The 26,112-nt window shown below is 43.3% G+C and overlaps 2 protein-coding genes across 3 annotated transcripts; one reads left to right on the top strand and one right to left on the bottom strand.

Annotated features, from left to right (window-relative positions):
• GJB6 (gap junction protein beta 6) lies at positions 1-24,291 on the bottom strand. Of its 2 annotated transcripts, XR_008556695.1 has the most exons (3): positions 23,596-23,731; positions 14,649-15,706; positions 1-62 (listed from the first exon to the last, which is right to left on the bottom strand). XR_008556695.1 is itself a non-coding variant. In XM_054719700.1 (2 exons), the coding sequence occupies exon 2, from the start codon at positions 15,689-15,691 to the stop codon at positions 14,906-14,908; it is 786 nt and encodes a 261-aa protein (XP_054575675.1). In that variant the 5' UTR covers positions 15,692-15,706; positions 24,238-24,291; the 3' UTR covers positions 14,252-14,905. The 2 variants fall into 2 exon arrangements, 1 of the variants encoding a protein (XP_054575675.1); XM_054719700.1 differs by lacking the exons at positions 1-62; positions 23,596-23,731 and adding an exon at positions 24,238-24,291 and having other exon boundaries at positions 14,252-15,706.
• On the top strand, positions 15,990-17,646 carry LOC103301255 (trafficking protein particle complex subunit 2-like protein). Its single transcript, XM_054719718.1, has 2 exons — positions 15,990-16,007; positions 17,377-17,646. The coding sequence occupies exons 1-2, from the start codon at positions 15,990-15,992 to the stop codon at positions 17,644-17,646; spliced, it is 288 nt and encodes a 95-aa protein (XP_054575693.1).
• Positions 24,292-26,112: the final 1,821 nt, after the last annotated feature.

Genomic DNA, 26,112 nt, shown 5'->3' with positions numbered 1-26,112 from the left:
CTTTTGTTTATTTCATGAAGAAGATGTCAATTCAAATACCTATAATTGAAACAACAAATAACCTGTGAATAAAAGAGAAAAATCTTAAGAGGCATTTAAAATAAATGGAAATAAAAACAAACATCAGAATTTGTAGGATGCACCTGAAGCAGTGTGGAAAAGTAAATTTTTGCTTTAAGTGTATATAATAGAAAAAGAAGAAAGGTTTCAAATGGATTATCTACATTTCTACCTTAAGAAGCTTGAAAAAATAATAAATGAAGCTCAATATATGTTTATTGAGCAAGGAAATAATACAATGAGCTAGAAGACAAATAGTAGAGAAAATCAAATGAGCTAGAAGACAAATAATAGAGAAAATCAAATGAGGTCAAAGCTTAGTTCTTTGAAAATATTAATTAAATGTATATATTCCTTATCTTTGTGAGTTTGAGCAGCTATAACAAAATGTCATAGCCTGAGTGGTTTAAACAACAGACATTTATTTTCCTCACAGTTATGGAGACTAGAAGTTTAAGATCAGGGTCCAGGATAATGGTGAGGACTCTTTTCTTGGCTTGCAGATGGCTACCTTCTTGCTGTGGCCTGGCATGGCAGAGAGAGATGAAAAGCTCTCTGGTATTTCTTCTTTTAAGGGTACTAATCCCATCATGAGGGCCCCACCCCCATGATCTCATCTCAATCTAATTACCTCCCAGAGGCCCTATTTCCAAATATCATCACCTTGGGGATTAGGGTTTCAATATATGAATTGGTAGGGGAGGAGGGACAACACAATTCAGTCCATAAAATTTCTAGCAAGACTAATCAAGGAAAAAGAGAGAAAAACAAATCATAATTGTCAGGAATAAAAGAAGGGAAATCAAGATGAGGGCGAGAAGTATGTGGGGGAAGTTTCCTGAGCCCTGGGTTAGAAATCAGTACTAACTTCTTTCTCCAGATGTTTTGTAAAAATCTTCCAGCAAATAGAAATAATGATACCTTTGAGTTTACTTAGGAAAGACTTTTTAAAGATATATCTTTTTAATATATATCTTGAATTTAAAGAGACTTAGAACTGAGTTAAAAGATTTGTCCAGGTGACTTTGATATCTGGCAACACACCAGTAAGGCCTATTCTAGAAGTTTCCCTTTCCCACTTCCAATATAATAATTCTCAACAAAATATCATAGTACTTCCAACTTTCATAGATGTTTATACTTTCAACTTTTAAAGATAGGACTTTTGAGCATCATTTTTATCCCATGGTTATGTTACTAACAATAATATGCCACTGCTTTTATTCATGGCAAACCACACTGGTCACGTTTACTCTTGCCTTTGTTTACCTTCCTCCCACCTTCCTTCCACCAAGTCTAGGCCTTGGGTTTAGTGTCTGAGGGCAGAAAATGAGGCAAATGCTGTCAAGAAGACCCAAGACTTGGTGTCTACATCCTTCCATTTCTCTATCACGCTGAGGCAGTGTAATAGGGCAGAGGGTCAATGACACCTGAATTTGAGGCTTTGCTCTTTTCCTCGGAGTCTGTTCTCTCTTCTGTAAGATGGGGGTCACTACTTCCACCATGTATAATGTCTAGTCTGGCACCAGGCTTGCAGGAGATGCTTGAGAAGTTAGGACCTCCAATTTAAAGAGATTCACTTTGCATGAAGGAAAAAGTAAGAATTGGATGAAGACATAACTAGAGCCAGAAATCTACCTAATTTCATCCTCAGAGGAAAGATGGGATCTAGACAACTCCCTTCATTGAAATAATTGCACTCTGGCCTGGGTTCGCACTGTCTCTGTGCCCAAGGCTCTCTGTCAGTCCAGGAGGTACAGCCATTCTGATACAGAGCAAATGGGGACACTGGGTCCTCACCTTGTGATGGGCTTGGCTTCTGACCTTTTGTCTGTATCAGAGAAGATAAGGGAGAACAGTTTGAAAGAAAGGAGAAAGAAGATAGCCACAGAAAAACAAAGCAAAGGAGCTGGCAGAAAAAGAAGTGAGGTCTGTGGCACCAAAGGAAGCAGAAATGGATAAACTAAGTAGGATAAAGACAGAAAGCAGATCCTGAAAAGAATTTATCAGAAGTCTTTAATGTGGTTTTATTTGTGAGGAGAGTGATGAGTGACTTCAGGGTGTTAGAGAGAACCGTTTATCTGAAGCCTGGAGACCAGGCTGACTGACCATGGAGGTCACCCTTTGTGGACAGCAGAGGCAAGGGCTGGACAGAACAGGGCCACCTCAGGGAGGGAGGGGTGTGATTGACTAAGCCCAGCCCCTTCCCCATGTAGGACAAGTTGCTGAAAGGACAAACTCATGTTTTGAGTCCATAGGGCTGAAGAGAGGTGAATCAACATATAGTGTTAATCTAACCATTTTTATTATCCTATGACTGAACGTGACAGACTTTTACAGATGCATTTCCAGAGTGAACATATTTCAGAGATACAGCTATTTTCAAGGAGCCTGCTTGAAATGCCAGGTATCTGTTTCTGAAGACCAGTGTGAGGCTAACTGGAGGGACTGTCTGAATGCAGGTTCTCCATTACCCTTCCAGGTGACTGAATTAGACCCTTTGGAGTGGGCCTTGGGACGAGCATTCTATGATTTCACCAAGTGATTCCTGGGCATGCTAAAATTTGACAAGTTTGCCTGCTCCACGGGAACCTGAAACAAAGCTGGCTGTATAAAAACCAACTCAGAATTCTGTTAAAAATACAGATTCTTGGGCTGTGGGACCAGAGAGTCTGATTTAGTAGGTTTGGGAAACCATGGTCTGTAGTTTATATTAATTTGGCCCTTATGATTTTATAACCATGCTATTAGCACTATTTCGACAGATGTGTTTCAGGGGAGACTGAAGATATTGACCCTATTAATGTTAACTTCAGTTGGAGGGGTGTCCATCGTTTGCTAGGATTATACCTGTGGATGGGGAAGAGGCATAATATGACAATTTCAAGTTCCAAGTATCTGGTAAGTAGGCTAGAGCATCTCTTTGGTCCTAGTGCTAAATCCAGCGTTTGGCATCCCCTTTTATGATCAGAATATGGATCATTCACAGGTCTTTGTTAGGGCTGAAGGTCAAGCAGAAACACTCAATTCTCTCTCCAGTACGCCTCCCGTTCTCGGAACATCGATAACCAGTCAAAAGAGACTGTCTCAAGTTGTAATAATATGTTTTGAATAGGATACTAATCTCTTACTTAATCAGGGATTAGTGAGGATAACAACATACAAAGAAATAATTACTTATAGCTTAGTGCTAACTATAATTAATACCACATTAATCACGAATCTATAAATATAAAAGTTATTTTAGCAGAAAAGATAGAAATAAATTATTTTAGTACCTGTCTAATAAATCATACCCAGAAACAACTTAGGTGAAAAAGTACCTTCATGTTTCTGAGGTTGATTAGTGATGGAATCTCTGAGGTCTATAGTTTTATCTTTAAAAAGATTCTTGGCCATAGTTTTACAATCAATTTAATTCCTCATCTTGGTGAGTTTTTCCCACTGCACTATGACGTCTGAATAGTTTCAAGGCATTCTGTCACTTCAACTTTTTCCCCTCTTAGAATGACCTCAAAAGGCCTTGGCTGGCAATGCTCAGTTCTTCCATCAGCATTCGCCTAAGTCCTCCAGTGGGTGAGAGAAACCATGGCAACAGCAGTGCTGGCAATTAGGGAAGTTGCTCACAGGCTTCAGAAAGCTACCATCAGGTCCCCCTCAAGATGGCAAGCTAATGAGCCTTCTTCCTGTCCCAATGGCTATGCCACAAAGTGGGAGGAAAAGGATTAATATTCAGGATTCAAATTAATTCAACATACGTTTATTGATGCTCACCATGTGAAGGGATATGTTTTGGGAGTAAAGGGGACTGGCTCTCCTCTGTCCAGGAGCCCCCATCCTAGTGGAGAAGTGAGGAGATCATTCAAGCACAAATGCCCACAGAGTGACCCTAGAGGGAGAGGGGAGGTGAGAAGGAAGAGGTTCTGCCTGGGGTGAAGCAGGGGAGTTTGGGAATGAAGACTTTGAACTAGTCTAGTAGTAGAAGAACAGGCTGGAGGAGGGGCAGGCAGAGGGGACATTCCAGGCAGGAGAGAGCCTAGAGGTGGGGATACGTGAGCAGCCCTCGGGAAACAGTGAGAAATGTGAGCATACGTGCTGATGTTAGAGGACTTGATGTCATACTATCTATCAGTTTATAAAAATAAAAAGGATGGAAGAACATATTAAGTAACACCAGAAATATGCAATCAGCAAAGTCTAGGCTGTGAGAAACTGGGAGACAAATGACCCAGATTCTGAGAGGGGAAAAAAAAAATTGTAAAAAAATAAAAAGAAGTGGAAGGAAACCAATAGATTAAAGAGATTTAAGAGACCAATTACAATACATGGATTTCACTGATTTCTATTCAAACTACTATTCAAAAAGAAAGGAAAATTTTGCTCTGGGAAGCTGCTTGAAGTACTTTTCCTTATACTTCCAGCTAAGTAGAACTAAAATCCTGGGAGTTATATAAAAACAAACATAAGAAGTCTGAAAGTTGGAAACAAGGAGGCAGACAAGGTAGGAACCTCAGGTGGGGGACTGGTTGCCTGTTGTTTTTGTCTCGTAAATACCAAACTGAAGAAGGCAGTATCCCAAAACACCAAAGGGTACAGACAAAAACAAAAAAACTCAAACAACACAAGAAAAGCCTGCTGTCTCCAGTCAAAGAACCAGGAGAAGGGAAGCCTAGCAACTCAGAAAAGTTTTAGATAATAACTGCTCTACACCAGTTAAACATCATAGAAAAATATGTCTCCACTCCACAATAGCAAAGAGGGAACCTAGACTACCTGTGGACCCTGAGGAGGGGGAGCATCTACTAAGAAGGGCTCCTGGTGGCTGACTGGGCTCAGATTTATAAAGCAGAGGCCTCGCAGCCTTTTCTTCACAGGGCTCTCTCATGCTAAACTGCACTTTAGGGAGAAGCCTGCACTGAGCTTCTTACCTCTCTGCTGAACTGCCTGTCTGCACTGTGTTCCTGCCATCTGCGCCAGCCCTTATAAAAGAGTTCCTAGAATCCTGTTTCAACCAATAGGACTGCGGCTTCCCAATCCAACAAGAGCATTGCAGCTCTGACCAATCAGGGCAGCTCTATTCTGACCAATCAGGGCAGTGTCTTTTGGATCCTTCAAACTATGAATATTTGGCATCCTCATTTGCATGAGGACAGACCAATCAGGAACCCTGGGTGGGGACTTAGTTTTTTAAAAAATTCTTTATAGTTTAAAGTATTACATATGTCTCCTTTTTCCCCCATTGACCTTTCCCCAGCCACCCCCACACCCCAGCACATGCCCTCACCCCCCTAGTGTCTGTGCCCATTGGTTATGCTCATATGCATGCATACAAGTCCTTTGGTTGATTTCTTACCCCCTTTCTCCCTCCCCTGCCTTCCCCTCTGAAGTTTGACAATCTGTTTGATGCTTCTCTGTCTCTGGATCTATTTTTGTTCATCAGTTTATATTGTTCATTATATTCCACAAATGAGTGAGATCATGTGATATTTATCCTTCTCTTACTGGCTTATTTCTCTTAACATAATGCTCTCCATGTTCATCCATGCTGTTGTGAATGGTAAGAGTTCTTTCTTTTTTACAGCAGTGTAGTATTCCACTGTATAGACGTACCACAATTTTTTTAATCCACTTATCTGCTGATGGACCCTTAGGCTGTTTCCAAATCTTGGCTATTGTAAATTGTGCAGCTATGAGCATAGGGGTACATATATCCTTTCTGATTGGTGTTTCTGATTTCTTGGGCTATATTTCTAGAAGTAGGATTACTGGGTCAAATAGAAGTTCCATTTTTAATTATTTGAGGAAACTCCATACTGTTTGCCATAGTGGCTGCACCAGTTTGCATTCCCACCAGCAGTACACGAGAGTTCCTTAGTGGGGACTTCTGTCCGTATAAGCCAGCTCCCCTCTGGCTTGGGGAGAGCACTTTCCCTTTCTACCAGAGCAGAGTGAAGCAGACTGGGTCAGACTGGAGCAGAGTGGAGCAGAGCAGAGTGAAGCAGACCAACCTGCAGTGGAGCAGACCAGCACAATGCAAAGTATGGAGCAGAGCAGTTCATCAAGTAGTAGAGTCGAGTCATGTAGCCTGAGAGGGGCCTGGCCCCAGAGCTGTCCTGAACTGTGCTGTATCACAATTGAGCTGTTTTACACTGAAGAAAGTTTTCTTCTCCACTGCACCCCAAATTGGGGATTCTTGTTGGCGTTAAATTGGCACCAGTGACCATTGGTGACATGCCTTAGTGAGGTTATCATGAGGTGATGGCAGAGAAGGTAAAGATAAAGCTGGGGCTTTCACCCCACTGGATGGTAACAAGGCCTCCATACCCTGTGGTGTCAGTGGAGATCAATTATATACAGGAAAATAAATGGTTAGAAAAGGTACTTGGAAGGAAGGAAGGAAGGAAGGAAGGAAGGAAGGAAGGAAGGAAGGAAGGAAGGAAGAAAAGGAAGGAAGGAAGGAAGGAAGGAAGGAAGGAAGGAAGGAAGGAAGGAAGGGAATGGTAAGCAAAGATATGGGTAAATACAGGCTTTTCTTATTTTCTTGAGTTTTCTAAATTATGTATGACAGTTGAAACAAAAATAGCACTGGTGTGGTTCTAAATGTACATAGAAGAAATATTTAAGACAATTCTAAATAGAAGAGAATAAAGAAATGTAAAGAGAGGTAAAATTTCTATATTTTACCCAAATTGGTAAGATGAGAATATTAGCAGACAATAAGTTGTGTATATATAATGTAATATCTAGAGAAAACACTAGAAAAGTTAATACTAGATAAATACAAAAATTCTAGATGCATAAAAATGGTATTCTAAAAAACATTTAAGCAAACCTTATGAAGGCAGGAAAAAGAAAACAGAAATTAAAAAAACAGACATAAACAGGAAACAAAAAATAAAATGGCAGACTCAAGCCTTAAGGGATGTAAAGGGTCCAAATACACCAACTAAAAAAACTGATTGACAGAATGGATTATAAAACATGACCCACATATACTGTCTACAAGAAATTAACTTCAAATATAATGACATAAGTTATAAGAAAAAGGGTGGAAAATGCATGCAAACATTAATAAAAGGAAAGCAGTAATCGCTATATTGATATCAGATAAAGTAGACTTTGGAGCAAAGAAAACCACCAGACAGAAGGGCATCATATCATTATGATAAAAAGAAGACATAGTAAAACAAAATGTGTATGCACTAAAGAACAGAACTAAGAAATAAGTGATGCAAAGATAGAACTGAAAGGAGAAATAGACATATTCACAATTGTAGTTGGATACTTTAACACCTCTCACTCGACAATGGACCGAACAACTAGACAGAAAATCAGCAATAAAATAGACAAAGTCAGCAACCATCAACCAATGGGATCTAACTGACATTTTTGACAACAACAGAATATATATTCTTTTCAAGTACCCATGGAACTTATACCAAAATAGACCATATTCTGAGCTATTAAAAAATGTACGTAGGATTTGTTTCAATCAGGTAGAGTAAGAGAGGCAAATGTGGACATGATTGTCATGAAGGAAGACGTTTTTATTCATAGTTTTCTAGAAGGAGGTACAGCATACCAGACTGGGTCACACAGGGAAGCACCTGGGTTAGTCAGAAGGCAGAAGGAGTGAGAGGAAAATGTGGGCAAAACTCTATACTGTGTCTGGGAAAGGCAAGGCAAGACAGGGTAAAGAGGCTTCCATTGGCTAGCTTGAAACATTTTAGCAAGTAGTCTGGTACCCGGCCTTGGGATGATTAGGGCAGGTGAATAGTGGCCCAGAATGTGAGAGCCCCATGAGAGCCTGATAAAGGAGTGGTTGGGGTGTGGGTTTTGGATTGGTTGTTGTGCACATGAAAAGAGTACTCATGGATCAGTCATTTGCTATCTCCAGGGTTAGTAAGGCCACCGAAGTCAACACAGCAGAATAAAAAGACATGCTTAATACATGGGCCATAAGAACACTTAAACATATTTAAAATAGTTGAAATAATAAAGAGTGTGTTCTCTGATCACAATAGAATCAAAGTAGGGGTCAATGGAAGAAAAAGGAGACATACATAATACTTTCAATAATAAAGATTTAATTTTTTTAAAAAATAAATAAATCAATAACAGAAAAATAACAAGAAGATCTCCAAACACTTGGAAACTAAAACACACTTCTAAATAAACCATAGGATTGAATGAAAGTAAGAAAAGGAACATATCAAAATTTGTGGCACACAGCTACAGGCATGCTGATATAGGAATGTATAGCACTGAATGCATACATTAGAAAAGAGGAAAAGACTTTAATCAATAATCTAAGTTCCCACTTCAAGAATCTAGAAAAAGAAGTGAAAAATAAACATAAAGAAAACAGAAGGAAGAACATAATAAGGTAAGAACAGAAATCAATTAAGTTGAAAACAGAAAAAGAAGAGAGGAAATTGATGAAACAAGAGCTGGTTCTCTGAAGTGATTAATAAAATTGATGAACTTCTAGGAAGACTGACAAAGGCAAAAAAAAAAAAAAAAAGAGAGAGAGAGAGAGAAGACTACAGACCCTGAAGACATCCAAAGGATAATAAGGAATTATTACAAACTTACACTAATTTGCAATTTAGATGAAATGGATCACTTCCTCAAGAAATACAACCTACCATAACTCACCCAATATGAAATAGATAATTTCAATAGTCCTATAAGTATTAAGGGCATTGAATTTGTAAAAAAGAAATCTCAAAGAACATTTAGGCCCAAATAGTTTCACTGGGGGATTCTATCAAATGTTTAAAGAAAGATTACCATCTATTTCACATGTTCTGTTCTAGAAAATACAAAACAAACAAACAACACACTCATAGATACAAACGACAGAATGGTGATTACTAGAGTGGAAGGGAGTGTGGGGGAGTGAATGAATAGGGTAAAGAGGGTAAAATATATGGTGACAGGAGGAGACTGTACTTTGAGTGGTGAGCTCACAATAAAGTATTGAGATGTTCTATCATAAAGTGTACACCTGAAATTTATATAATGTTATTGACCAGTGTTCTCCCCTAAATTTAATTTAAAAAAGATAAGAAAATAGAGGAGGTAAGAGCACTTCACAATTCATTTTGTGATTCTAGTATTATCCTGATACCCAAACCAAAGATAATACAAAAAAGGAAATCTACAGACCAATATCTCCATGAATGTAGATGTAAAAATTCTTTAATAAAATATTAAGAAATGGAATTCAGTAATATATAAAAAGGAGTATATGTTGTGACCAAGTTTATTCCAGGAATGCAAGCTGGTTTCATATTTGAAAACCAATCACTGTAATCCACCATATTAAGGGGCTAATGAAAAAAGTCACATGATCATATCAATTAACGCTAAACTTTTTTCCCCATAAAATTCAACACCCCATGCATGATAAAACTCTCAGAAAAACAGGAAGAGAGGAGAACTTTCTTAACTTGATAAAGAGCATCCACAAAAAAAACCTATGGTTAGCATTACACTTAATGGTGAAAGTTTGAGTCTTTTCCACTTAAATAGGAAATAATATCAGGAATTCAGTGTTTACTATTTCTATTTAACACAGTTTAGTGCTAGAAGTTCTATCTAGTGCAATATGGCAAGAACAGGTCATAAAGGAAGAGCTACAACTATCCCTATTTGCAGATGATATGATTGTTATGCAGAAAATCCCAAGGAATCTACAAAAATCTAGAACCAATAAGTGAGTTCAGCAAGATCACAGGACATAAGCAAATAAGCAAACAAAATAACATTTATGTCCATATATGAGCAATGCATATGTGGACAATATATTTTATAGAATTAAAATACAATACTACTTATAACCACTCAGAGAAAAGGAAATACTTAGAAGTAAATCTAACAAAACTTTTATGACTTATACACTAAAAACTACACAATGCTGATAAAAGAAATCAAAGAAGGTATAAATAAATAGGCATTCTGTGTAAAGATGTCAGTTCTCCCCAAATTGATATACAGATTTAATGCCACTCTTATCTAAAACCCATCAATATTTTTATAAATATAGATAAGATTATTCTAAATTTATATGGAAAGGCAAAGGAATTGGAATAGCTTAAACAATTTATAAAAATAATAAAGTGGGAGAAATCACTTTCACAGATTTCAAGACTTATATAGTACATTAATCAAGGCTATTCAGTGTTGGTGGAAGGATAGACACACAGATCAATGGACTGGAACAGAGAACCCTAAAACGGCCTCATACAAATGTGCCCAGTTGATTTCTGGCAAAGGTGCAAAAGCAGTTCACTGGAGGAAAAAGTATTTTTATCAAATGATGCTGAACATCTACAGGCCAGATAAATGAATAAGCCTCAAAAGTCTCAGGCCTTTTACAAAAATCAACACAAAATAGACCACAGATTTAAGTGTAAAACTATACTGCTTTTAGGGAAAAATGTAGCAGAAAATCTTCAAGACCTAGGGCTAGGCAAAGAATTCTTAGACTTGATACCAAAACCTTAATTCATAAAAAAAAAAATTTGATAAATTGGACTTCATTAAAATGAAAAACGATTGCTCTGCAAATGACCCTGTTAAGAAGATGACAAAAACAAAGCTACAGAGTGTGTGTGTGTGTGTGTGTGTGTGTGTGTGTGTGTGTATGGGGGGGGGGGGCGGATTTACAAACCAAATATCTCTGTCCAGGGACTAGTATCTAGAATACTAGTATATAAAGAATTCTCAAAACTCAACAGTAGAAAAACAATCCAATTAGAAAACAGGCAAAAGACATGAAGAGGATATAGAGATGGCAAATAAACATATGAAAAGATGTTCAACCTCTTTAGCCATTAGGGAGATGCAAATTAAACACATCTAGCAAAATGGCTAAAATAAAAAATAGTGACAACACCCAGTGCTGGAAAGGATGAGGAAAAACCGGGTCCCTCAGACATGCTGGTGGGACAAGCTATTCTGGAAAACAGCTTGGCAGTTTCTTAAAAAGTAAAATGTGCCCAGCATTTGAATTCCTGAATATTTATCACAGAGAAATGAAGACTTGTGTTCACAGAGAAACCTGTACATAAATGTTCATGTTTTTGTGTAAGCCCTGAACCAGAAACAGCCTCATGTCTTTGAATGGGTGGATGGTTAAACAAACGGTGGAACACCCATATCATGAATATTACTCTAATAAAAAGAAATAAACTATTGGTATATGGAGGGGGGGAAATCCAAACCATAAAATGATAGAAGTGATGAGTAGACCAGTGGTTGCCAGGAGTTGAGGAGGTATGTGGTGGGCAGGGATGGGTTAGGAGGGAATGGTTAGGAGGGAAAGTGCAACATGAGGGGTTCTTATGGTGATGGAATGTTCTGTATCTTGACTGCATCAACGTCAATATCCTGGTTGAAATCTTGAACTATAGTTTTACAAGATGTTACTATTGGGGAAAACTGTGCAAAGAGCACCTGGGACCTCTGTATTGTTTCTTATACTGACACTAGAGGCCCGGTGCACGAAATTCGTGCACTGGGGGGGGGGGGGAGGGGGTCCCTCAGCCAAGCCTGTACCCTCTCCAATCTGGGACCCCTCGGGGGATGTCTGACCCCTCAGGGGATGTCCACAGGGATCAGGCCTAAACCAGCAGTCGGACATCCCTCTTACAATCCGGAACTGCTGGCTCCTAACCGCTCGCCTGCCTGCCTGATTGCCCCTAAACGTTTCTGCCTGCCAGCCTGATCGCCCCCTAACCACTCCCCTGCTGGCCTGATTAACACTAACTGCTTCCCTGCCAGCCCGATCGCCCCCAACTGCCCTCCCCTGCCGGCCTGAGCTCACCCCCAAAGGCCCTCCACTGGCCAATTTGGTTCTGATTGGTCGGTTTCTATGCCAGTCAGCATCAAAAGCTCCACCTCCTACGCAGCCATTGGCTCCTCATAGTTGACCCAGATTTGGTTCTGATTGGTCAGTTTTTATGCCAGTTAGCATCTCTGGGCCTATCAATGGGGCCTGATCAGAAAGGCGGGGCTGATCAGCAGCCCTGGTGGAGGCCTGGAGAGAAATGGAGGCATGGCTGCTGACCAGGCGTGGAAAGAAAGAGAGAGGCAAGTGCTGATCAACAGCTGCCACAGAGGCTACGGATCAGACCCTGCTTCTCTCTTCAGGCCTCTCTCTGGGCCTGATTCGCAGCCCCCTCAGCAGTCAGTGCTGGGTCACCATGGCAACCCAGCTCTGACTGCAGGACTGACTTCCAGTTCGTTGAGCCTCCCAGTCATCGTGGATGTGACGGACCCAGGGTTTTTATATATTAGGGTATGAATCTATAACTATATCATAATAACAAGTTTAATTTTTTTAAAGAGGAGCATGTATAGGGCAATAGGAGAATTATAAACACTGACTGGATTTTTTTTGTGGGATAGTGGCATTGTGTTTTTGTTTTAAAAGGTAGTCTAGACTTGTAGAGAACCCATACTGAAATATTTGCAGATGAAATGTCTGGAATTTGCATTAGATAATCCAGACTTGGGGATGGGCAGGTGAGGTGGGAAAGGTGGGTAGGCATAAAAAGATGCTTGTTGGAGCTGGATAATAGGTGCATGGTACACATTACACGTGCAGTCAAGCATAGAGCTGTGGGAGTCAGTGTGATACAGTAGTTAAGCCACTGACTTTGAGACAGTTGGACCTGGTTTGAACCTTGGCTCTGCTACTTATTAGGTATGGACCTTGGGCAAGTTACCTAACCTCTCCGACCCTCAGTGTTCACATTCATAAAGTGGGGATGATATCTCATCAGGAAGAGTGTTGGGTGCGGAAAGAAAAAGTCTTCACGCAAGGGACTGGGAGAGGGAGAGAAGGCAGTGCAGGAGCCCACGTTGAAGGTGGAGATCCAAGGTTAAGCTGGGCAGTGTCTTGGAATCTAGAAAAGGATCTCAAAGAGTTTTAAAATTATAACAACTAAACCCTGGCCAAATGGCTCAGTTGGTTGGAGCATTGTCCGGTATAACAAAAGGTTGTGGGTTTGGTTTCTGATCAGGCACATACCTGGGTTCCCAGAGGCAATCTCTCTCTCTCTTTCTTTCTCTCTCTTTCTTCTTTCTCATTTCCCCCTTCCTCTCTCAAAATCAATAAACATATCCTCAGGTGAGGATTGAAAAACAATTGTGACACCTGAAAAGATGCCATTAGGTTTGTGCTCAGAGCATCATCATGCTGATAATGGCTTGTTTTCAGTGGGGACAGTGGTGAGAAGCAGGCGGATAGAGTGCTGCAGTGAGTGTGCCGTACTCTCAGACCTTGAAGGGATGGTGCAGTGGGAGCTCCAGAGGGAAGGTGTGTTTAGGCAAGTTCAAGAGCAGAGAGAAGGGACCAGTGGGACAGTCATGAGGGGTCCAGGAGTCCCAAGAGCAAGGTGGAAGAGAAGTCCCTTTTCCATTCGCATTGGGCCTGCTACCAAAGCTGTTTTATCTGCCTTGATATTCCCCCTTCCTGTTCATGGGCTTCATTTATACCCATTCAAACAGCTATTTAAAAACAGCATTATAGGACAATCGGGAATTACCAGTGCCGACTAGTTTTTTTAGTGTTATAGAATCTGGGGCTGTGTCACCCCCTCATGTATATTCATTATCCATTAGGTGTCCCTATGCATTGTGTATGCTAACTATGTCAGTTGCATGTGTGCATTATTACTCCAGAGTGACCAGTCTGTGACTGACTCACCGACACCCACACAAAAGGCATCTGTGTTCAACCGGGAAATCCTCAGGAGGAAGGTTTCCCCATCTATGGCAGTAAAGCTGTGGATCTTTTTCTCAGTCATCATGGACTGAAGGACTCAGGTAATGAGTCTGTGGAGGCAAGCTTTGTTAGATTGCTGCTGAGCACCTGAAAACTTCCCGACCTCCTCTCTATCAAGGTTGCACTGATCCAGAGGACATCCTTCATGTGCTAAAGCTGCAAACTCCTCTCCAAGTGGAGGACTGAGTGGGCTGCTGAACTTGGTCTCTGCTCATTTGCTGTGAGGAAACAAGAGTCCCCAGTGAACTTCAGGGCACCTCTACCCACAGAACCACAGCTACCCCAGCAAGAGTGCCCCAATCCATTCATCATACCACTGGGGATGACATCATGGTGCCCCGAACAGAAACCCAGAATGCATAGGAAGGCTTAAGCAGTAAAGCTCAACTTTATTGAGGGGAGCTATTCACAACTACTGCAAATGGACTAGTTTTAAAAAGCTTCCGCCCTCCATACAGCTCTGTCTACATTCACAAAGCCATAAAAATATATTGTACAATGAACACTTTCCAGAGCATCATGCTAGTTTATAAACTTGTCGATAGACAATGCAAAATATGATTTACAACAAGATACAGTAAGTTCAAAATTTAAATACTTAAAGTATAATTCTAAAACTAACATAGTATGTTTTTCCAGGTAAAGACTAGTCATTATAAAAATATATAAATTCAAAGTCAGTACTAAAACACTTAATCCTATAAAAATATCTTTTACTAATAAAATTATCCATTTCTAGATTAACATTATCAACAAAAGTGACAGTCTTAAAGTTTGAGGAAATACCCACTATGTCAGATGGTCCACTTAAAACAGACATGTGAAAGAAGCTTCAAGGCATGGTTGTCAACCTGTCTTAGTTTTTAGAGATGGACCACATATGTGATCATGTTGCATATTAATGGCACAGTTCTTCTCTAAAACATTACCTCAGGGACCTACGTATTCTGAGAGCTATCTATAAACACAGTCTCTAGCCTAGAGAGAGGGTCCTTCGGAGAACACACCAGTTTTCTTAGGAGCTGGCTACATGGCACTTTGCAATGTCTAACTTGGAAAACCAGTGGTTGCATTTTGACCACTATCTGAAATCAGCTCATTCATTTCATTTTGCTTACTCTCCTTTAGGGCGTGACTGGGGTGGTTTCTTTGTGTCTGGGCTCTTTTTGATCTCCTGAAACACACTTTCAGCAGCAGGTAGCACAGCTCAGCCACATTGAGTAGCATGCAAATCACCGAGGCAGAGATCATAAAAATCGTGAACACGGTTTTCTCCGTGGGTCTAGAGATGAAGCAGTCAACAAGGTTGGGGCAAGGATCAATCCCACACTTCAGCACCCAGGGCAGGTGGTAGCCGTTGTACAGGAAGTAAAACACATACATAAAGGAAGCTTCGAAGATGATTCGGAAAAATATGCTGCTGGTGTACGTCCACCACAGGGCTCCCTCGATCCGAACCTTCTGCTTTTTAATGTCTTCCAAGTCTTTGAATTCGTTTCTCTTCTCTCCTCGTCTGAATCTGCGGGCGGCCTCCTGCCGGTAGTAGGCGACGTGCATCGCCACCAGTAGGGCAGGGGTGGAGACGAAGATGAGTTGCAGGGCCCACAGCCGGATGTGGGACACTGGGAAAAAGTGATCATAGCATACATTTTTGCATCCTGGTTGCAGAGTGTTGCAGACAAAGTCTTCCTGTTCATCACCCCACACTTCCTGAGCAGCCACCACGAGGATCATGACACGAAAGATGAAGATGACAGTGATCCACACCTTCCCGATGCTGGTGGAGTGTTTGTTCACACCCCCGATGAAAGTGTGCAGGGTACCCCAATCCATTGTATTGGTTTACTCCTAAACAGACAAAGGGAAATTAACAGAAAGTTCCTTTGAAGGTATACAATAGTAGTTATATTACAGACTGAAGCAATTTTTGCTTAAAGTATGTTGTGATAGTTATAATTTCAACTCCTAAACTGCTGGTAGGAGGTGTTCTGGGGAGGAATGCTCAGCGTAAAGACATTCAAAGGTTTTTATTTTTATTTTTTTAAATTTTTTACCAGAGATATCTTTTGAAAGGATTTAATATCATCTTCATTCAACTGACTTCAGATTATATAATAGGTCCCTGTTTAACATGAACACAGGAACTCAGGTAATTCAAATTCCTTCCCCAGTTCCCATGAAATCACTGTGTTTCTAATTGCCCAGAGAGCACCGAGGGTCCATAGAAGGTTTTAGCGATTAAATGGTTTATCCAAGAACAAATATTATTCATTGGAATGAAATAATCTGGTTTACCCTACAGACGAAGAAGAGAAAATAAGCAAATAAATACTGATTTACTTACACAATATATTTATATTTATTTCTATCCTGAATATCATTATGCCATCATCGTGGGCTCTTAGAAAACCTAATGCCGTACCTATGGAAATACCCTCTTTTAAAAGAGAACCATAACTTTCATAAAAGGTGCTCACTTGTTCTTCCTTGTACTAACCAGGCTGATGATGGCCTTCCCTTCCCAGCAGGCACCACCACACCAACAGTTGTGGTGAAGGACTCATGCCACTGCAACAACGAGCCTCACTCCTTCTTAGCTCCCCGACTTAATGTCCCGGGAGAAAAGGACTTCTTGCAGAAACTTTTAAAAAATATATATATATTTTATTGATTTTTTACAGAGAGGAAGGGAGAGGGACAGAGAGTTAGAAACATCGATGAGAGAGAAACATCGATCAGCTGCCTCCTGCCCACCCCCCACTGGGGATGTGCCCGCAACCAAGGCACATGCCCTTGACCAGAATGGAACCTGGGACCTTTCAGTCCGCAGGCCGACGCTCTATCCACTGAGCCACACCGGTTTCGGCTTGCAGAAACTTTTGATACAATTCAAGCAGATGTCTTCCACGTTACCTACCACACAAGACTAAAAAGTTGGTCAGCAACCTCCTTGAAAAGAAAGTGATGAATAATGAACACTTCGAGAGTCTTCTGAAAGTGAAAGGCTCTCTCCTCAGAAAAACCCACCCTTACAACTTTTCACACCCTTTAGGGGAGGAGGGAGTCATCAAAGTCCTTCTGTCAACCCATCTTAGACTTTCTTGAACTGCAGTCAGGGTTCTTCCCAGGCTAACTCCCCCACCTGCCATGAGTTTGCTGACAGTCACCATGATGATGACAGTGGCACAGACATAGTGTGTGTTAGTGTCAAAATGATGTTTACAGACACCTCTCATGTCATCAGCAAGTTAACTGTCTTTCCATAGTTCATTTAATAACCACACCCTAACATTTTATTTAAGGAATATTTTATCCCTCAAAAGGAATATCCTTATAAGCAGGATATTCATGCCATATAACAAGGCTTCCTAGAAGAAACTCAAGGTTAGGCTAGAAGAGGAGATTAACATGCCCACTCTATGGGAGCCCACACCTGAAGTGTTGTGTTTGTTCATATCACATCAAGAAAGACACTGGCAGGGGGGCTGCCAAGATGGCGGTGTGCATGGTGGTGGTAGCCGAGGAGTGTCCCCATGGAGAATGAGCTGAAGTTCTACATGGTACACACATCCCTGGATGTGGTGGACGAGAAGATCTCTGCAATGGGGAAGGCCCTGGTGGACCAAAGGGAGCTCTACCTGGGCCTGCTGTACCCCACAGAGGACTACAAGGTATATGGCTACATGACCAAGTCCAAGGTGAAGTTTGCTATGGTGGTGGATGCTTCCAACATAGCGCTTTTTGACAATGAGATTCGCAGTATGTTCCAGAAGTTGCTTGTTGATTGAAGAGAAGTGTTTTGTACATAAAAGAGAAAAAGAAAAGAAAGACACTGGCAGGCTGATGACCTGCTGGAGTGTGGCCAGGTGGCAGAGCCGGGAAAAACTCTCTTAGGAGGGGACCTGAGGGAGCTGGAGCAGTTTAGCTGGAAGACAGCTCTCGGTCACAAGGCAACACGAGGATCTAGGACTAGAATTGAATCCAAGAGAGAATGAACAGAAAGCCAGGATTTTTTTCTTTTTCAATTACAGTTGACATTCAATATTATTTCATATTAGTTTCAGGTGGATAGCATAGTGGTTAAACATTTATATAAGTTAAAAAGTGATCCTCTCAGTAAGTCTAGTACCCATCTGGCATTATACATTACTTATTACAATATTATTGACTATATTCCTTATGCTGTACATTACATCCTCATGACATTATTTTATAACTGGACGTTTATTACCTCTTAATCCCCTTCACCTATTTCAGTTGACCCTCAACCACTCCCCGCTCTGGCAACCATCAGTCTGATCTCTGTATCTATGAATCCATTTCCGTCTTGTTTGTTCATTTATTTTGTTCTTTAGATTCCATATATAAATGAAATCATATGAATTTGTCTTTCTCTGTCTGACTTCACTCAGCATAAATATCCTCTAGGTCCATCCATGTTGCTGCAAATGGTAAGATTTCATTTTTTTATGGCTGAGAAAAAATGAAATATCCTATCTAATAAAAGAGTAATATGCAAATTGACTGTCACTCCAACACACAAGATGGCCCCCCCCATGTGGTCAAAGATGGCTGCCCCCATGTGGACACAAGATGGCCCCACAAGACGGCTGGCAGTTGTGGGTGATCAGGCCAGCAGGGGAGGGGCAACTAGGCTGGCAGGAGAGGGCAGTTGGGAGCAACCAGGCCTGCAGGGGAGGGCAGTTGGGGGTGACCAGGCCTTCAGGGGAGGGCAGTTAGGGGCAATCGGATGGGTAGGGAAGCAGTTAGGCATCGATCAGGCAGGCAGGGGAGTGGTTAGGGGGTGATCAAGCTGGCAGGCAGAAGCGGTTAGGGGCAATCAGGCAGGCAGGCAGGTGAGTGGTTGGGAGCCAGCAGTCCTGGATTGTGAGAGGGATGTCTGACTGCCCGTTTAGGCCCAATCCCGGTGGGCAGTTGGACATCCCTCGAGGGGTCTCAGATTGTAGAGGGTGCAGGCTGGGCTGAGGGACAGCGGCCCCCCCCCCCCCCCGCACAAATTTTGTGCACCCCTCGCGCCCCCCCCCCCCCCGCACAAATTTTGTGTACCGGGCCTCTAGTATATATATATGTATACACACACACCCACACACACACACAATATAACATATATATATATATATATATATATATATTTTTTTTTTTCTTTATTCGTTCATCTGTCAATAGACACTTAGGTTTTTTCCATACCTTGGCTTTTGTAAGTTAAAAATAGAAATACCTTACTTTGGCCAGTTTTCTCAGTGGTTAGAGCATCAGCCCACAGACCAAAGGGTGTGGGTTCGATTCCTGGTCAAGGGCATGTACCTGGGTTGCAGGCCCGATGCTGGCCTGGGTCAGGACATATGCAGGAGGCAACTGATCAATGTGTCTTTCTCACATCAATCTCTCTCCCCACCTTCCACTCTCTCTAAAAATCAATGGAAAAAATATCCCCAGGTGAGGATTAACCAAAAAATAAAAATAAAAATAGAACTACCTTATGACCCAGCAATTCCACTTAAAAGTATTTATCTGAAGAAATCCAATTTGAAAATATATATGCCCTTCTATGTTCATTGCAGCATTATTTACAATAGCCAAAAGATGGGATTTTCTTTTTTTAAAAGAAAAGTGAAATAGGTTCAACTCTTTAGACACAAACTCTTTGAAGCTGTGGCTTCTTGTCCTTAAAACGTTCAATCAGAGGCTGTGTAAGCATGGCCGGGGTAATGCAGAGGGCTCACTCAGAAGGGGTGATCTCAGGTTCTACAATTAAACCCTGCCTTCACATACCACTTATCTCATGGCCTAAGAGATGGTCAATGCCCACATTAAATTAACTTTTGATTTAAAAGACTAATTTTAGACACTATGAATTGTACAATTAATTTGTAGTCTCCCATGAAAGTCATTATAATACGTTTTCCTAGTTCTTGCTGTTCTATTCTGAAGTCTTTCAGGGTGTGATGGGTGGTGGGGAAGTGAAGAAACAGATATCTTGACGTTTCAATATATTTTACAGCAGATGTTCCCCTAAGAGGTCAGTCCTGTTTGTTTATAAAATGAGATGTTCTCTAATTAACTAGGAAACTTTTCCCCCTGAGGTTTGGTTAGCTAAGTACCCAATCAGCAAATCTTTGATTTACCAAAGAATAGTTCACATTTTTTCAAGACCTCCAAAGTGCACAGAATTTAAACTCCCCTGCAGTTATAAAAAAGAAAAGGCTATTTGTGTCTGAGTTCTCTATTATCTGCCTGAACAATGGCACACCTTGTGTCACCTATTACCTGCCCTACTAGGAAGCAAACCAATCAAGCTGAATGAATGAATTTGGAAAGGCTAAGGCCAGGGGCTGAGGTCAGGAGGTCACAATTTCCTCACAAGAATATGGTCCTACTTTCTAGAAGCAGGATCCTTGATTTCCACTCATTGGGGCATCTCTTTCTTAAAAAACAGGAGCAATAGTGACAGCAATAGCTTTATTTCTTTTTACTTCTCTGGTCCCCAAATCATATGCTCTCAAAGAAGCAAAGCTGAACAGAAAATAATCTATTATACAACTCTTTTTGAGTTTGAATCAGCAATTTACCTGCACTTTTAAAGGAAGGAAAAAAAATGAAATGAGATGTCTAGAGCACTAAAGAAAGTGAGTGATTCAACCCCAGTATGTGTGTCTAACCTCCTGGTCACTCAAGACAATTAATTGGGCTAAAACAAATCACCTAATTGGCAGTACCTTCCTTCAGGATCAACCCAGGCCCTGTTGCCTATCACATGATGGAAATGACTGGAAAGGAGGAGCGGCCCTCCTTGCTCCCAGGAAGAGCACTGGGTGAACATGGGCCAGCGTTTCCTACGGTGAAAGTTTCCCTTTCCATTCTTTTGTTTAGTCCCTGTTGTTGCTGAGGGGCTTCCCAAGAAGCCAGGGCATCTGTCCTGCACACCATACTCCCGGTGAACACTAAGAGCAGGAGGAGAGCTCCTCTCACAAGTATTAGGGGAGAGACCCAGGGGTATGGCCCGCCCCAAACTTCCTGACACAAAGCTGCAGTCAGGGTAAGGCCTGGCGACCCCCATGACACTCTGCCCACTCCCCGAGGGGCCGAGAGAGGGCAGAAGATTCGGCAGATTTGAAAGGAGGCCCTGGTTGCACTTGCCCCTGCTGATCTGACCCCTGCGTGGGTGAGGCACATCCTGGCCGGGGGAGGAGAGGCACATTGCCGGCCTCAGCCTCTCCCCGGTAAACAGAGCCTGGGGTGAGCTGTCATAAACAGTGTGGTTGGAGGACATTTGAAGGCCAGTACTTTTTGAGAACTGCTTTCCAAACTATCTACTCATTGGGACCCTTTGCCATTGGTATCAATGAACAAAATACCTCTTTCCTTCAGGCAGGCTGGCGGAGGCCAATGGGAGCAGCTTTTTCAGTAAAAAGTAAAGTATTAACCCTCTCTCCGTAACCCAGAGAGGTTTGACTGGCCCCTTTCTGGCTCTCTTTTGAGGAAAGAAGGAGATATGCTTAGCTTCTATGGTCTTCAATGTATGAGAATGTGTCCCACTCAGACATACAAAGGTGAATTGTATTCAGGTTTGTGGTATATCTAACCACCCACAGTGCATTCTCAGTACTAACGCTCCAGTTCCAAATATTTACCTCTGAAAACAAGTAAACCATTGGCCTTACTTCCGATGACACACATGGTATCATGAGACAGACTGTTCTTCCCTTTTACAATTCAAAGAATTTAAATCTATTAGCATTCTGCTTCAGTAATGGAATTTCTTGATTGTTTCAAAATCTCTTACTTAAGAATTTAATCGCAACTAGTTTGCTTAATAATGGCATTTTAGTTTCACTACTGACAGAACCAAAACTAAAGCCCTGAACATCAGTGTTAACCTCAGCACACACCATGAGGTGCAACGGGTCTTTTTGGATAGTTCTATCCTCTTTGGATGACCCTTTCAAGTCATTCAGCAAATATCGGATAGACTTAGAACAGAACACATTTCTCACGATTTCCACCTTCGTTTGGAGAGTTGAGAAGTTTGAATTGACAAAGGCAGTGATGACACAAGTGAGCCTGCCTCCCAGGCCTCCTGAGAGCCTATCGCCTGAGAAGAAGCAGGGCAAGGTTCCCTCCTCAGAGCTCAAGTTTTCTTCTTCTACATCATGTGACTGCCTAGAAGCCAATGTAATGACATGAGTATAAATCTTTATGCAGCTCCTGGATGTCGGTGAGGAAAAAATAGTTGATGTGGCCATATTCCTTTAACTCCTCCCACATGTCTACTGCATGACATTTGTGGGTAGTTTTTCTTCATCCTCGGAATGGTTATGAGGAAAGTCTGAATACTACCAATTTACTGATATTCTGTAGTTTGAATTCGCAATAAAATAATAAAAATAAAATCTTTAGTGTAGTTTCTTTTTTCTACCAAAATAATGATACTACCACCAAACCAAAACCTCAAGTTCATTCCCTGAGCATTAAAAAAAAAAAAAAAAGGTAAAGGGAGTTTGAGAATTGGATATGCTCCCTTATACCCCCCCCCCAAATTAGTATGTAGTCTAAAAAAAAATCTCCAACTCTCTTCTTAATCTAGAAGAATCTATACTTTGTCTCATGAAATTTCAAATCATCCAAGTGACAAGCTGATAGATGGTTTTTAAGTTTAATGACTCAAAACTTCATCAACTAGTCCTTTCAAACTAATGGCCAGTGACAAAATGGATTTAGGATTTATATACTTCTTCAAAATCAATTCAATAAAAATGAAAATGTTTTCCTGTCTTTGGGGTCTAAATATAAAAATGAACAGTTCATAGAATTACATGTATTTCTTAATTCATTTAAGAACTCAAAGAGTTAAAAAATTTTTTTTCTATTAAGCAGTCTCTGTTCATTCAAGTAAACCTGTGTGCTTTCCAAACATTTAAGTCCAAACAGAGTAAAGTGACCCTGGGAATAAAACAAAAAAGGCCTTTTGGGGACCTATCCATTCTAATGGATCAAACAATTAAAACAGAAACCTTCACATAGGATAATGCTGCCATGAGAGGGGTCACGCCCTCACGGACCATCAAGTTTGGATAGAACATTAATCTTCCACGATTTTATTCTACTTAACATTTCTGCTAATGAGCACAAACCACTCACAGCCCCGGCCTAACCAGACTGTCACAGCCGCGCGGGGAGTGAGGGTTTGCAGGTTAGAGTTTCTGTCGCCCTCCCCAAAGCTCTTACAATTCAGCAGAAACAAAAATGTAAGAAAAAGAGAACAATCTCGGAGCAGATTTTGTTTTATAATGAAACCACCAGTGAGGCAATTGGGTGGATGAGGGTCTGTGGGTTGTGGACAACCCCCAGTTATGTTACAGGCTGGAGTGTTGATATTCTGGCTCCCAGCCCCCTCTGCTCTCCTTGGCATAGTTCAATCAAACAACATCCCCAAAGTGGCAGCCAAATCCAAACAACGGACAAAGCTCTCCACGGGGCAGTTCTGAGCAGCCTCCTGCATTCTAAGGAAGGGTGCTGCTCAGGACATTTTCTTCTAGAACACGTTAGATCCGTTAGAACGGAGGCAGGAGGACCCTGGTATGGCATCAAGTCCACCGAGGACAGAGCCGGTGTGTGTGCCTCAATTCCAGCAAGCGCTAACTGCACAGCGAGGTTCCCCCGGGGGCGCGTCCCTGCCGGGCCTCCTGGTCCAAAGGCCGCATTCCCGCCACACTCACCTGGGCCAGGGTCCTGCTCTCCAGGAGGGGCCACCCAGTCAAAAGGCAGCGGGGACAGCCGCACGCGGACTGGTCTCCACTGACAGGAAGCGCCTTCGGTGCCTCCACCTTCCACCTGAAATGTGTCACCAGTGACCGTGACTGCTGCCCGGGAATTGAGTCATCGCCACCTGCTCGTCCCAGGTTTCCGGGGCGCACCTCGCACAGGCACACGGTCCGTTCTGCCGGGGCTTAAGGTCTGGCCGCCGCCTCCTGGCTTTGCCCCCCCAGATCCGCCGGGCACTGTCCGTCACCCGTGAACTCAAGACAAGCCCACACCCGCACAGGAATGGGGGAGGGGGCCGGCCCCCGCGGCCCTCGCACACACTGTGGTGCGTTCACAAACCTGTTGTGCAGGCCGGGGACCAGCTGGGTGTGAGCCGACCAGTCCGGCCGGCTCCGGGCTCCGGGGCGCAGGATGCGGATCCCCGCTGATAAGGTCTCCCTGGGCAACTCGCGGGCGCCCGCCGGGAGGCCCCGGGCCGCGGAGGGGTCGCCGGCCGGGCGGCGGGGAGAGGAGGGCAACAGGCTGCCGACACCCCTCTGGGCTTCTGGGGGGGGGGGGCTGCCCCTCCGCGGTCACCCCGCACCCGGCCCACTTACCTGGAGGGACTCTGCGCCCTCGCGGCGGCAGGGCGAGCGGGCGGCCGGCCGGTGTCTGCAGCCGCAGTCCGCGGGGCCCCCACCTCGGCGCCTTTTAACCGCGCCCCACCCCGCCTCTGCCCTGACGCTCCCGGGCGCGCGGAGAGGCGAGCGTGCGGTGGCCAGCGCGGCCCGCCCCGGGCGCGGGGCGCAGGACAGGTCTCCCCGGGGGCGCAGGGACTGAGGACGGTTTGGGGGTGCCCGGCGCACGGGGCGGCTCCTCCGTTGGGGGAGCCGAGTGCCCGGGGAGGACAGGGCCCTGGCTTTCCCCTCCGTCCGGAGCAGGGCTGTAGGGCAGGTCCTCCGGGGGGGCGCGAGACAGAGGGTCAGCCAGGCCTGGTCCCCGGGGGGTGGTGGCCCGTGGCTCCCGCGGTGAGGCTGCTCACCCAGAACCCGGATGCCCTGGGGAGAGGGCCTAGGGGAGTGGGCCCACCGCCTGTGGAGAGGCTTCGAACCCGGGACCCTTTGGGGTCAGGATCAAGGGCAGGCCGTGTTTTGCCAGGACACATCGTCCTTGCTTCTGTACGTTGCCACCCTCTGCAGACCACCGCTTCTCCCTGAAGGCCCTCTCCCAGAGAGCAGCCTGCAGGCACAGGGACTGCTTTTCTCCATCAATCAATGGCCCCTTAGAGGAGTTAGAGGGATTGTTTGAGTGATCTCCATCCTTTGGAGCCATCCTAGGGGAAGCAGAGGTGGCTTCCCTCAGCGCCACCGCCACCACGTGGAGACCCTGGCCCTTTTCCAGACAGGGCTCTGGAGCCTCGGGTGGCACAGGGGCTGGGGCAGGGGCTGGTGGGTGGAAATGTGGGGAGCCATCTAGGTACCGGGCTTGACAGATTGGAAGCTGTCCTGACAAGCGATGTGTAACTTGTTTCTCCCACAGAATTGGTTGGTGATTTAAAATGTCCTTTCCTAAACCATATGCTACTTGTTACGTCATATTCTCTCATGCAACAGGATTAGTGGTGGCTCTTAAGATGTCTCTTTAAGGTCGTGAAAGAAGAACCCAGACTTCATGCAGACCCACCTTCTGAAATGTTTTATTAGAGAGTAGGTTCTCAGCCAGCTCAGAACCCTTTCAGGTGGCACCTGCAATGGACTTGCACGTGGGGGTGGAGAGACACAAACACCTGCTCTAGGCTTTTCCATTTGACAGACTCACTGCCGCACTGTGTCCTGTGCCTGGAATGTCTGGCCAGCCTTCAAGGTTGACTGGTCCTCTCCTGCCCTCCCCCTCCCCTCTTCCCAGCCCCAATATGGCAGCTTCCCTGTCTTCTCGCCTTCCCTCGTCCCAAACAGATACTCCAGCCAGGCATATCTGCCTGCAGAGTAAAATAAGAGCATTTTAAAAGCAGACTACAGTATAAACTTATCTGGGGATTATAAACAGTTGAAGCCTTTCCTTGCATTCCCACAGCACCAGGGAAAATCTTTGCACACAGTAGGTGATGCTCACGTGCAGTTGCATATTGATTGGCAAAACCCAGCCAGCATAGCAGATAGTCCTACAAACAACCTTTGCTCCTGAAGCCAGAGTGCCCATGTTTTCACGCCCGCAGCTGGTGCCTGCCACGCTGTCTGAGCAGTGGCATTCCGGACCCATGGGAATTGTTGCAGGACCAGTTCAGAAAAGAACTTTGAACCAAAGTAGCCACAGAGAAAATGTTGCATTTGCTCAGGTGTCCAAAAAAGGAACTATCTAAAGATTGCAAAAATATCTCTTTTCCTGTTCAGGTTATCAATACTAGCTCCATGGTGCTGGCTTTTTATTTTATCATACATTTCTTAACATTTAGTCCCATTATTCAGTATTCACTTCTCATCAGATGGTCCTGT

The sequence above is a fragment of the Eptesicus fuscus genome, chromosome 7 (assembly GCF_027574615.1).
Source record: "Eptesicus fuscus isolate TK198812 chromosome 7, DD_ASM_mEF_20220401, whole genome shotgun sequence".
Taxonomy (NCBI): Eukaryota; Metazoa; Chordata; class Mammalia; order Chiroptera; family Vespertilionidae; genus Eptesicus; species Eptesicus fuscus.
This window is presented reverse-complemented; position numbering and strand designations above follow the sequence as displayed.

What these genes read in the sequence shown, in the direction of transcription:
- GJB6 (XM_054719700.1), bottom strand. Translation starts at nt 15,691, where the DNA reads ATGGATTGGGGTACCCTGCACACTTTCATCGGGGGTGTGAACAAACAC.